This window comes from Microcebus murinus, chromosome 2, assembly GCF_040939455.1.
Source record: "Microcebus murinus isolate Inina chromosome 2, M.murinus_Inina_mat1.0, whole genome shotgun sequence".
In the NCBI taxonomy this organism is placed as follows: Eukaryota; Metazoa; Chordata; class Mammalia; order Primates; family Cheirogaleidae; genus Microcebus; species Microcebus murinus.
Window position 1 is genome coordinate 108,960,596 of NC_134105.1, and position 13,490 is coordinate 108,974,085.

The window sequence follows — 13,490 nt, forward strand, 5'->3', positions numbered from 1 at the left end:
TTTTTTTTTTTTTTTTTGAGATAGGGTCTCACTCTTTTTGCCCAGGCTAGAGTGCAGTTGCTGGATCCTAGCTCACTGCAGCCTTGAACTCCTGAGCTGAAGGGATCCTCTTGCCTCAGCCTCTAGAGTAGCTAGGACTACAGGCATGCACCACTACACCCAGCTAATTTTTAACATTTTTTTTGTAGAGACCGGTCTTGCTATGTGGCTCAGGCTAATCTCCATCTCTTGGCTTCAAGCCATCCTCCTGCCTTGGCCTCCTAAAGTGCTGGGATTATAGGCATGAGCCACTATGCTCTGCTAAAAACACTTAATTGTTAAAATATCCTTTCAACAAATTGGCTAGTAACTTTCAGCCATTCCTCTCTGGAGTTACACAAAATCTACTTAGTCTTTGCCATTGACAGCACTTCCTTCAAATATTTTAAGATACTTATTATAAGCCTCCTAAGTCATTTCTTCTCCAAGCTAAACATCTTTCTATTCTTCAAGTTGTCTTCATATGACAGTTTAATGACTCCTCCCTTCAAGATTAATCTTCCGCCTCTCAATAATCTCTTGTTTGTTATTAATACTTAAGAGCAAGAACTGAATCAGACACTGGAGAAGCCATCTCCCTATGTAATGGGCAGCTCTCGATTCAAACCGAGTTCCCCAATTTCTAGCATTCTGTTCTTGGCCAGCTCACATCTCTCTGAAACTTTCTGCATCCAGAAGGTAGCTATGATGATAGTAATATTAATTACTTTGTGGCAAAATAAAGATTAAATTATGCAATACAAGCACTATGCTTAGCACAAGCCCTGGCACATTTTAGCACTGAAATAGTAGCTATTTTCATCTCTTATTTACGATCTAAGAATGCATCCACAAATATAATAGCCATATTGCACTATTGAGCTATATTAGAATTACAGCAAACTAAAATTCATAAGCCTTTTATTCTTACTTAGACTACTATTAAATTTGGTCTTCTAAAAAAAAAAAAAAATTTGGTCTTCTGCATCTTATACTTGTGCAGTCTTTCTTTTTTTTTTTTTTTTTTTTTTTGGAGACAGTCTCACTCTGTTGCCCAGGCTAGAGTGCCGTGGCATCAGCCTAGCTCACAGCAACCTCAAACTCCTGGGCTCAAGCAATCCTACTGCCTCAGCCTCCCAAGTAGCAGGGACTCAGGCATGTGCCACCAAACCTGACTAATTTTTCTATTTTTAGTAGAGACAGGGTCTGGCTCTTGCTCAGGCTGGTCTCAAACTCTTGAGCTCAAGCAATCCAACTGCCTCAGCCTCCCAGAGTGCTAGGATTACAGGCGTGAACCACCATGCCTGCCTTGTGCAGTCTTTCTTAACCTAAAAGTACATTTTGCATTTATCCCTAATCAATTTTATATTTTTTGTTTTAAAAATAAAACATTGTTAATAATGGACAAGTATACATGAATTAATGTTAATAATTAATAGTAAATGAAAAGAATTATTACAAATAGTATGCATCTCAGTTATTACTGTGTAAAACATTTGTGCATATATTAACAAGGCATGCAAGTAATTTTAGAGCATGCAAATAATTTGATGTTTGTTGAGTTCCTTTCCCATTCAGGTGCTAAAATGTATAAGAAATTTAAAAAATTCATTGTCATTAACATTTGTTTTCTGCAGTATTTCAAAAAAAAAAAAAACACCAGATTTTATAAACTATAGGCTGGTCAGCCTGGTGTGGTGGCTGACGCCTGTAATCCTAGCACTCTGGGAGGCCGAGAGACAGGCAGATCACTCAAGGTCAGGAGTTCGAAACCAGCCTGAGCAAGAGTGAGACCCCGTCTCTACTATAAATAGAAAGAAATTAATTGGCCAACTAATATATATATAGAAAAAAAAATTAGCCGGGCATGGTGGCGCATGCCTGTAGTCCCAGCCACTCGGGAGGCTGAGGCAGAAGGATTGCTTGAGCCCAGGAGTTTGAGCTTGCTGTGAGCTAGGCTAATGCCATAGCACTCACTCTAGCCTGGGCAACAAAGCGAGACTCTGTCTCAAAAAAATATAAAATAAAAATTAAAAAATAAACTATAGGCTGGTGAGTTTGTCTGCAAAGTAGAAACTTCTGGTAGCGATTATTCAACACCCCATTAAAAAAATAAAGACTGTGGGGCCGGGCGTGGTGGCTCACGCCTGTAATCCTAGCACTTTGGGAGGCCGAGGCGGGCGGATTGCTCAAGGTCAGGAGTTCGAAACCAGCCTGAGCGAGACCCCGTCTCTACCAAAAATAGAAATAAATTAATTGACCAACTAAAAATATATATACAAAAAATTAGCCGGGCATGGTGGCGCATGCCTGTAGTCCCAGCTACTCGGGAGGCTGAGGCAGTAGGATCGCTGAGCCCCGGAGATTGAGGTTGCTGTGAGCCAGGCTAACGCCACGGCACTCACTCTAGCCTGGGCAACAAAGCGAGACTCTGTCTCAAAAAAAAATAAAATAAAATAAAAAAATAAAGACTGTGACTGTAGACAGTTCAGTAGAGATTTTGCTGAGAAGGGTAGCAGAGAAAAGGAGCAGCAGGTGGAAGGGCTGTTAGATAAAGTCAGAGTAGGTATTTTTGTTTAGATGGAAATGCACGCAAGCTAAAGGAAATGATCCAGTAATGAGAAAGTAATTAGCCCTTCCCCTCCTCCACTCCTCCCTCCTCCCTCCTCTTCCCCCTTTCCTCCAATCCCTTCCTTTCCCTTCCCTTAAAAAAAGAGAAGAAAAAGAAAGAGGAAGAGGCCAGGCACAGTGGCTCTCGCCTGTAATCCTGGCACTCTGAGAGGCTGAGGCAGGAGGATTGCTTGAGCTAAGGAGTTCGAGACCACCCTAAGCAAGAGCAAGAACCCATCTCTACTATAAATAGAAAAAATTAGCCAAAATAAATAAAAATAGAAAAAATTAGCTGGGCATGGTGGCATGTGCCTCTAGTCCCAGCTACCCAGGAGGCTGAGGCAGGAGGATCGCTTGAGCCCAAGAGTTTGAGGTTGCTGTGAGCTAGGCAGACACCATGGCACTCTAGCCCAGGCAGGACAGTGACACTCTGTCTCAAAAAAAAAAAAAAAAAAAAAAAGAATGAGGAAGAAATGATGTATGAAAAAGAGAAGAGAGTTGTGGTACCAAGTCCTAGAGGAGAAAAGAGGTGGGATCTTGAGCCCAAGTTGAGGGTTAAAATAGAGCAGAGACAACTATCCACCACAACAAGAAGGAAGCATGCTTGCAGTTGGTAGACTTGTTGGTGGGAAGATGGTGACAGTTCAGTCTGATTTCCTTTGAGAAGTATGAGGTAAAGTCATCAGCTGAGAGTGCTGAGGAAAAAAGAAGTTTAAGAGATCTGAAGAGTAGGGAGAAGTAGAGACTGAAGAACACACTAGGAAGTGTGTTGGGACTGGTGAACAGTGTTAAATGCCTGCTAGGTATCCTGGACATAGATTTAAAGACATATCAGTCACATTGGTATGAATTTTACCCCAGCTGTTTGACCACAGGGCTAGAGTAAGTGATAAGTTGGGGTTTGCCTAAGCAAGTGATGGAGAGAGCAGCAAGAATACTAAAGAGGTTTGCAAGGGAGTGACTTTTGACTAATTTTGCATGTCCTTCCAGAGCTTCCTTCTTGATTATATAAGCAATTATATTAAATATAAATATACATTCATGTTACCTTGCTTTTTTTTTTTACACAAAAGGTAGAATACTACATTTTTTTTAACCCAACAATGTGTCTTGCAGATCTTTTATGAGTATGCTAAGAGCTTCCTTATTCTTTTTTGTAGCCACATAATATTCTATTATATGCTTGTAATGTTTATTTAGCCAGTTTTAACTTGTGGACACTTGAATTACTTCCAGTCTTTTGCTAATATAAATAATGTAATGAATAAACACATATCTATGTCAGAGCACATGAATGCAAGCTTATTTTTGGTATCAATCACCAGAAATATAAATACTGGGTCAAAATGTATATTTGGTTATTATTTCCATTCATATTAACAAATTGCCCTCCATAGGTGTTGTACCAATTTATATTTACATAATCTACTAGCCTGCCTGTTTTCCCACAGCCTTGCCAAAAGACTGTTTTATCAAACATTTGAATCTCTGCCAATCTGATAAATGTAAATTGATAACTCAGTTTAGTTTTTTTTTTTTTTTTTTGAGACAGAGTCTCACTTTGTTGCCCAGGCTAGAGTGAGTGCTGTGGCATCAGCCTAGCTCACAGCAACCTCAAACTCCTGGGCTCAAGCAATCCTCCTGCCTCAGCCTCCCAAGTAGCTGAGACTACAGGCATGCGCCACCATGCCCTGCTAATTTTTTTCTATATATATTAGTTGTCCAATTAATTTCTTTCTATTTATAGTAGAGACGGGATCTCCCTCTTGCTCAGGCTGGTTTTGAACTCCTGACCTCGAGCAATCCGCCCACTTCGGCCTCCCAGAGTGCTAGGATTACAGGTGTGAGCCACCGCGCCCGGCCTCAGTTTAGTTTTAATCTACATATCTCTTATTATGAGTGAACTGAGCATCTCCATGGGTTTAAAAGCCATTTGTATTCTGTGAACTGTCTCTTCATATGCTTTGCTCATTTTTCTATTGGGATAATTGTGTTTTTCTTATCTATTTTTAAGTGCCTGGGTTTGTTGGTTTGTTTGTTTGTTTTTGCTTTTGTTTTTAGAGACAGAATGCTCCCTGGGTGGAGTACAGTGGTGCGCAGTTGTAACTCACTGCAACCTTGAACACTTGGGCTCAGGAGATCCTCCTGCCTCAGCCTCCCGAGTAGCTGGAACCACAAGCATGCACCACTACACTCACCTAATTTATTTTATATTTACTTGCTTCCCTTTAATGATGGTCTTTTTCAAGCTTTTCTGTCAATTCTTGTTTTCAACTAAACTGATAAATTTATGAAGTTTTCTTATCCAAGAACATTTTAAGTCTTTTCATTTGTACATGTCTTCTTTTAAGGTCTTTTCTTTGTGTTTTAGTACTTTCTTCTTATATTATGGGTCTTGAACTTTCTTGATAAGTGTATTCTTAGTTATGCAAAGGAATAAAGATAATTATGAATCATGCATAGCATCTAAACTGGATTAGGAATAAAATAAGGTCATGAGAAAAGTAATAAATAGTAAAAAACTTGATAAGGTCAATTAATTGGAGGACATGATAGGTTGAGGAATATGATATAGAATCATTTCCATATGATTAAGAATGGGAATACTAGTAATATAGAGTGAGCTGGAAGGATTTCTCATTGGGAAATACCATCAGATCTAGTTTCTGAGGATTTTCCATTTTCTTGACTCATGTTCTCTGTAAAGTATCTGGCCATGAGCTCAACCTATATTTTCTTTCAGTTTAAAAAATCTTCTTTCTTGGCTGGGTGTGGTGGCCCATAGGTCTCACGCCTATAATCCCAGCACTCTGGGAGCCCAAGGTGGGAGGATCACTTGAAGTCAAGAGTTTGAAACCAGCCTCTGCAAGAGTGAGAATCCATCTCTACTAAAAATAGAAAGAAATTAGGTGAGCACCTACAAACAGAAAAAATTAACCAGGTGTGGTCGTCCACACCTGTAGTCCCAGCTAGTCTTGGGAGGCTGAGGCAGGAGTTTGAGGTTGTTGTGAGCTATAATGACACAATGGCACTCTAGCCCAGGCAACAGAGCAAGACTCTGTCTCTAAATAAATAAATAGTAAAAAATCTGCTTTTCTTGGCACATGCCTGTAGTCCCAGCTACTCGGGAGGCTGATGCAGAAGGATTGTCTGAGCCCAGGAGTTTGAGGTTGCTGTGAGCTAGGCTGACGCCATGGCACTCTAGCCAGGGCAGCAGAGTGAGACGCTGTTTCAGAAACAAAAACAAACAAACAAAAAAAACTCTGCTTTCCTATAGTCCATTTCTTGTTTGTCTAACTGTGCTTAGTGTTCTTTTCTTTGGTTAATATGAATTCCAGGAGGCATGTTCCACTACCCCTCATGTAAACACTAATCAAAATGAAGCTGTTATAGTTGTACTAATATCAGACAAAATAGAAGTATCACCAGAGATAATGAGGGACATAGTGAGAAAGGGATCCATCCAGGGGGAAGCATAATAATTCTAAATTTTTATACATCTGATAGCATATCCTCCAAATATATCAAGTAAAACTGACAGAACTAAAAAGAGAAATGGACGAATCCAAATCATGGTGAGAGATTTAAACATGCCTCTGAAAGTAGCTGATAAAGGAAGCTAACACAAAAAAACCAGTAAAGATATAGGTTTGAACACTGTAATTAGTAAACTAGACCTAATTGACATATATAGAACACTGCACCCCAAAACTGTAAAGAATACACTTTCTTTTCAAGTGTTTGTGGACATTTACAAAACTTGGCCATAAAGCAAGTCTCGACATATTTTAAATGATTCAAATCATACAGTGTGTTGTCTGCTCACCATAGTGGTTTTGTTTTTTTTTGTGTGTGTGTGTGTGTGTGTTTTTTGGAGACAGAGCCTCACTTTGTTGCCCAGGCTAGAGTGAGTGCCGTGGCGTCAGCCTAGCTCACAGCAACCTCAATCTCCTGGGCTCAAGCAATCCTACTGCCTCAGCCTCACGAGTATCTGGGACTACAGGCATGCGCCACCATGCCCAGCTAATTTTTTCTATACATATTAGTTGGCCAATTAATTTCTCTTTATTTTTAGTAGAGACAGGGTCTTGCTCAGGCTGGTTTCGAACTCCGACCTTGAGCAATCCATCAGCCTCGGCCTCCCAGAGTGCTAGGATTACAGGTGTGAGCCACCGCGCCCGGCCTCACCGTAGTGGTTAAATGAGTATGTTCATTTTGTAAAAATTTATTGAGCTGCACACTTATGATATCTGACTCTTCTACTAAATTTTTTTTTTTTGAGACAGAGTCTGGCTCTGTTGCCCAGGCTAGAGTGCCATGGCATCAGCCTAGCTCATAGCAACCTCAACCTCCTGGGCTAAAGCAATCCTCCTGCCTCAGCCTCCCAAGTAGCTAGGACTACAGGCACACACCATAATGCCCAGCTAATTTTTTGCTACTTTAAGTAGTGATGAGGTCTCGATCTTGCTCAGACTGGTAAATATTTTCTTTTTAATATGACATGCTTTTCCACTGCCAGGCACAAGTTCTTTTCCATCAAATTTCAATTATATCTATGTTATTGTATTTACCTTCTCATGTTTATTATGCATCATTGTATATACATCTCTAAATTTATGTGTCCTATATAATAGGGGTACTTTACTTACGTTATCCCATTAAACTCTCACAACAATCCAAGGAGATAAGTCTTATAACTCCCGTCTTACAAATAAGGAAAGTGAGAGTTGGAATATTTAAAAATTACTTATGGTGACCACTCAGTTACACTAAGCCAGAACTGGAATTCAGAACTCTCTGACTCATAACCTTTGCTCTTTCCACAATAACATGGTACCATTCATGTTCTTCCTCAGGTTTTTCTTCCCCTGGGAATTAGTAAATACCTCAATAAAAATTCAACATCTACTGAGTACCTCCCACATGCCAGGTTCTGGTTTCATCATTGGCCATGCAATAATAACCAGTCCCTCCCCTTAATGAGCTCTTTAAAGAGCTCATTAAAAGGGGAAGAACCATGCAAGCTAAATACAGTGTGATAAGCGCTATAGTAGAGGGTTGGACTTTATCCTGTGGTCCTGTGGCTTGTATCCTTTATGGAATCCAGTTATATAACTTACCTGGTTATTTTTCTCCCTTCTCTTTCAGTTTAAAAGCCCTCTTGATAAGAACAAGTCTCCTGCCAAATACATTCTTCTAATTCTTATGAAATTCAGAGTGGTACAAAGGAGACTGGAAGCTTCCCAAACAGGGAAAATAATGAGCAAAGGTCAAGGTCAGGAAGGAGTAGGGTCTGCTTAGGCTACTAAGGAAACCAGCTTGATGGGAAAGTTTGCCTTTGGAAAGGCAAGGTAATACCAGATCTAAACTACAGATTGCTTAAAAGGCCAGGCTGAAACAGGGGCGTGAGCCACTAGGCAACAAGGACCTATTGTAAATTATCAACTCTGGTAAGATAAAAATGTTATTTTAAAGTTGGGCAGGCAGTGGTGCCTCATAAAGGCTGAAATTAGAATATTCTGAAGGTCAGAAGGCTAGTGAAGCTCAACAAACACTGAAAACTCACATTGGAGAAACGGGGGTAAGAAAATGAAAGCCAGTTTCTGCCTTTGAGAAGTTCACAATCAACTGGGAGAGACAAATGAACAAAAATGTAGTGTAATAGATACAGCACAAGTATGTGATAAACACAAACCTGGGACAAAGTAGGTTGAAAGGGGGGAGTTTAATTTAGTATGAAAAGGAGGGCAGAAGGCAAGAGAAGTGCATATAGCTGGTAAACTCTAGTGCTTTAGCCTCACCTGCTTGAAATACCATGTTACCCCGAAAATAAGACAGGGCCTTATATTTATTTTTCCTCAAGAAGACACTCTAAGGCTTATTTTCAGGGGATGTATTATTTTTTTTAAGTACAGTACAACAATCTACATTTTTTCAAATATAGGTAAGTTGTCTTCTTCTGGAACATCATCATAACTCTCCAAACCCCAAATTCCATCCTGAATTTCTCACGACTCTATTTCCTTTAGAACCATTGGCCCCAATCTCTCATGTCAAGCAATAGAGCTCTCATAGGGTAGATGAGAAGGGCTGCTCGTCTTCTTTACCACTTCCCAACAAAATGCATGGGTTGTGCAGATACGCTGCGCAGCCACCCCCATCACTAGGTCTTATTTTTGGGGTATGGCTCATATTGCACAAATGCTTAGAAATCCTGCTAGGGCTTATTTTATGGGTAGGTCTTATTTTCGGGGAAACATGGTAGCTCTGAGGAGAGGGAAAGAGAACTTAAAGGCAAGCTAATGGCTTGGAACAGCCTATCACGATTAGGAACCCAACAGATGGAGAAAGAAGAATGTTCTCTCAACAAAGATCAAGCCAGAGGGTATGATTATGTGGTAGGCCAGGTCAGGTTACATCCAGGATTCTCTCTAACCCTCATCAGCTGTAAAGCTAAAGAAAGCAAACGTATAAATTGGCAGGCCCGGAAGGGGGCTAGAAAACTAATTTATGGTGATAGAAGATAAATGTGGTTGCCTAGAAAGGGAGTAGGGGTAGAATTGACTGGAAAGTGGAACCTAGAGAAATTCTGGGGATTTCAGCATTCTAGATCTTGTTCAGAGTGTTGGTTCCAAGTTAGCATACTGAGAACTCAATGAATTGACCACTCAATGAATTGACCACAGAACTGGGCATTTTATTATAGGTAAATTGTACCTCCATAATAACAATAAAGAAATGCTATAACAAAATTATAATGAAGACCTGGGGAGGGGAACAGTTAAGACTCAAAACAAAGACAGAAATTAGACCCAAGGTAAATTAGACCCTAGGAAAACCTTCCCAACCTGCCAATCAAAGGGATTTGTGTATTGGGGGAAAGGGTAACTGACACCTACTATTTGCCAGACCCTGGGCTAGACTCACATATTTCAACTTTATTTCCAGACCCAACAATGTCTGGCTAAACTCAGAGGATAATGTAGTGTGATTAGCCCAGAGAGAAAGTGGGATAGATAGCTCTATTACAGAGAAGCTGGAGAGCCCAGATGAATGGTTGATTTTAAACCATGTGGTGTGTATACTGTGAGATAAAAATGTAGGGCAGGGTATAGTTGAGAAGGCAGAAAAGAAAAAAAGAAGGTGAGAGAAAGGCAAGGAATGCAGGAAATATCTGAATTTCTTCAGAGACTTGAAGAATCAGAAAATTGGGTTCATCTGTGACCCAACCTTCTCTGCCACAGATAAATAAATTTTTTAACTACTTCGGTACGAGCGTCGACTATAGTTGATAGCCACAGATGAACGCACACAGCGACTTTAGCTGACGGCCGTGATATGAAGACACACAGCCGAGCATCGACTTTAGCTGACAGCTGTGATATGACTTTTCTAATTTTTCATTTATCAAAATAAAATTGTGAGCATTTAAAAATAACGTAATAACAACATGTATGTATATGTTACCTATTCTGATTTACATTACAAGTAAAGCTGCCTGTAAAGTAAAACAAGCTTTCAGTGCTTTAAAGCTTTCCTTATGGCCAGGGGCGGTGCCTAACGCCTGTAATCCCAGCACTCAAGGAGGCCAAAGCAGGCAGATTGCTCAAGGTCAGGAGTTCGAAACCAGCCTGAGCAAAGCAAGAGCGAGACCCCATCTCTACTATAAATAGAAAGTAATTAATTGGGCAACCAATATATATAGAAAATAATTAGCTGGGCATGGCGGCGCATGCCTGTAGTCCCAGCTACTTGGGGAGGCTGAGGCAGGAGGATCGCTTGAGCCCAGGAGTTGGAGGTTGCTGTGAGCTAGGCTGACGCCACGGCACTCACTCTAGCCTGGGCAACAAAGTGAGACTCTGTCTCAAAAAAAAAAAAAAAAAAAAAAAAAAGCTTTCCTCATCACATAAGAGCAAAACGGATTCGTCGTCAATGCACAGTGCATAGCACAAACTATTGTGCGGACTATGAGTGCTGGCTGTGGGCAAGGTTTCTCGGCCTCAAGTGAGCACAGTACTGAAGTGGTTAAAAATCCAAGAACTGAAAACTCTGACACTAAAATATTTAATGTCCTAAAGGATATTCATCAAACTATGCATTATGCTAGAGGGAAGGTATACACTTACTGTGTAGTGAATTTTGTTTCAGTAAGCATGTGCTATTTCATTTTTTTTTAACCAATTAAATGTTGTTAAATCCAGTGTAAAATAACAGTGCTGATAAAAACAGGGACCTGGTTTTGGTGGCACAGGAAGGGCTCCTGTAATCTGTGTGTGACACATCAGTACGGATGACGGGTGCCTTCCATTCCCTCATGCAAAGGCCTGGAATTGCCCTTTCATTTCCTCACCCCAGTTACAAAGTCTGAGGGAAGTGAGGTCAACGCTAAGGAGTTGAAGGTCTATTGCGTTAGGCAAGCTTCTTCTGTAAAGGGCCAGTTAGTAAAAACATTAGGTGTTGAAGGACAAAGTGCAACTATTATGCCACTTTTGCACAAAAGCAGCCATAGATAATACATAAACAAATGGTCACAACAGCTTAGGCAGTTGGGGCCATAGTTTGCTGACCTCTGATCTAGAGCAGTTACACTTGCTTCTGGCTGCATATAGAAATCACCAGAGGGACTCATAAAACCACTAATGCCCAAATTCCATTGCCCAAATCTGGAGGTAAAAAAAAAAAAAAATCAAGAATTTTTTTTAAGCTACTAGTGATTCTCATGTGCATCTTGGCTGAAAAAAACTATTTTAGAAGAATTGTACATTTCAAAAAATTTTTCTATTTGTTAATTTTTTTGGAGACCAGTCTCTGTCGCCCTGTGCCATGGTGGCATCATAGTAGCTCAATGCAACCTCAAACCCCTGGGCTCAAGCGATCCTCCTGCCTCAGCCTCTCAAGTAGCTGGGACTACAAGCACCTACCACCACACCCAGCTAATTTTTCTATATTTAGTAACACAGGATCTCACTGTTGCTCAGGCTGGTCTTCAATGCCTGAGCTCAAGTGATCCTACTGCCTCAGCCTCCCAGAGAGCTAGGATTACTGGCATGAGCAACCGCACGCCTGGTGAAAGAATTATACATTGTAGCCTGTCAGGAAACTGCTAGAATTTGGGGTGGGGAGAGGTAAATACTAGGAGAAAAGGCACAGGGCTGAATTAAGGTCTAGATTAAAATTAGAACGCTTTTGGACCACCTGAAAAATTAAGTGCTTCCAATACTTTAATTAACGGCTCTTTATTTGATGCTTTTATGTGCACAGCACTATAAGCAGTTGCCCAACCCAGCAAGTCAGCCCCTTGATCACCCTTAGTTAAGGTGGCCACTGGGGGCCGGGGCGGAGGAGGGACCAATAAGCCACTTTCTACCTCTGACCCTCTTTCTCCAACCATTCTCTATAGGCCCCAGCGTAGTTTCGAGCCCTGTGGAGACAAAGAGGGGTGAGGGAAGGACAGGCCCAGTAGGCAGTCCCCAGTCATTTCCCAGCTAGCAAGCCACACCTTCCCGTACCCTGTGTATCCGAGGCCCCGGGCCAGCTGCGTGGCCTGGAAGCCCCGCTTGCCCATCTGACAGAAGAAAACGAGATTCTCATCTTCCACCTTGGGCTTCTCAGCGGAGTACAAAGCCTGGAAAGCAGCTGGCTCCATCTGCAGGGCACTTTCCAACTCGGACACTGGGAGGAGGAGTGGAGGGGACAGAATGGAGAGCTGGCAGCTCGGCACTCTCAGGTTTGCAAGTTGGGCCTGGAAGGGCTGGAGGTCGAACAAAGCTACGGGGGACTCCAAACAACACATGGTGGTCACTGCCCCCACCCCAGTCTCCAGGACAAGAAACAGCCTACTCCTTCAGGGAGTCAGCCAAACAACCTTTGAATGTGAGGCACTTCCCCGAGTCAGTCGTGAGGTTGGGTGGAGGTGGGGTGGGGTGGGGATGGGGATGGGGATGAGGGCGGGGGCGGGGACCAGGCGGGCGGCCTCAGGCAAGCAGCCTCGGGGAGGTCAAGCGCAGAGAAGCTGGTCTGCCCCTCTCACCGCCTGCTATCCCCTCAAACTGGATGGGCGGGTTCCGCAGCCAGGATCTGCGTCCAATCAGCCCTTCTCTAGGGAAGCTGAGGGCTGGCTTACGATAACGTAGGGCCCCGTAACCGGCGCCTTTCCCACGCCATCCTACGCGAGGTCGCTTTAGCTAAGCCCCTCCTGAGCTGTCTCTACTCCACCACCGGGGCGTCCCCTCTCAATCCCATACCCGGGATGTTGAGCGCCCCTGGGATGGTCCCAGCTGCCGCCTCCTCCCGAGATCGCACGTCGAAGAGCCGGGCCCGGCCCGCGGCTAGGAGCGAACGGAGTTCAGGATGCGAGACCGTGGGCGCTGAGGAAGGAGCACGAGAGCCGGCAGGTGAGGGGGACTCCAAGGCATCGCTGTCATAGCGTTCCCTCACCTGACAGTGCCCCAACCCGGTGGGGGCACCCACAAGGACCTCTCCGCCACGCCCCTTCGCTGCTCCCGCCACGGAACACCTCAACCCAGGGGCCATGTGGAGGACGGGACGAGGTCCCAGGTCTCCCCCGCAGGTACCTCCAGCCATGGTGCGTCTAGCGACTGGCAGGAACGCAGCCCCTGCCCACCCCCTCTGCCAGCGCAGCATCTACCCTTCGCTCCCGCCCCAGCCGAGACCGGAAACGGAAGCGAAGGCATGGCCTCCAGCACCGCCCCTACAGCACCTGTTTCTGGTGCCTCTAATACCAGCCCACTGGAGACGTCCTTAAGACTGCCCGGCATGGCCAGGAAACACAGTGGTTTGGCCCTGGTACCAGGACTCAGGGTAATGAGTACAGGTGCAGCGCCCCACCCTAAACTCAGCCC

The 13,490-nt window shown here is 43.1% G+C and overlaps 1 protein-coding gene across 1 annotated transcript; it reads right to left on the bottom strand.

Moving 5' to 3' along the window:
• Positions 1–11,838: 11,838 nt before the first annotated feature.
• TSTD1 (thiosulfate sulfurtransferase like domain containing 1) lies at positions 11,839–13,310 on the bottom strand. Its single transcript, XM_012768528.3, has 4 exons — positions 13,203–13,310; positions 12,873–12,995; positions 12,138–12,300; positions 11,839–12,049 (listed from the first exon to the last, which is right to left on the bottom strand). Exons 1-4 carry the CDS (start codon positions 13,270–13,272, stop codon positions 11,992–11,994), a joined length of 414 nt encoding a protein of 137 aa, XP_012623982.2. The 5' UTR covers positions 13,273–13,310; the 3' UTR covers positions 11,839–11,991.
• Between the last annotated feature and the right edge of the window lie 180 nt (positions 13,311–13,490).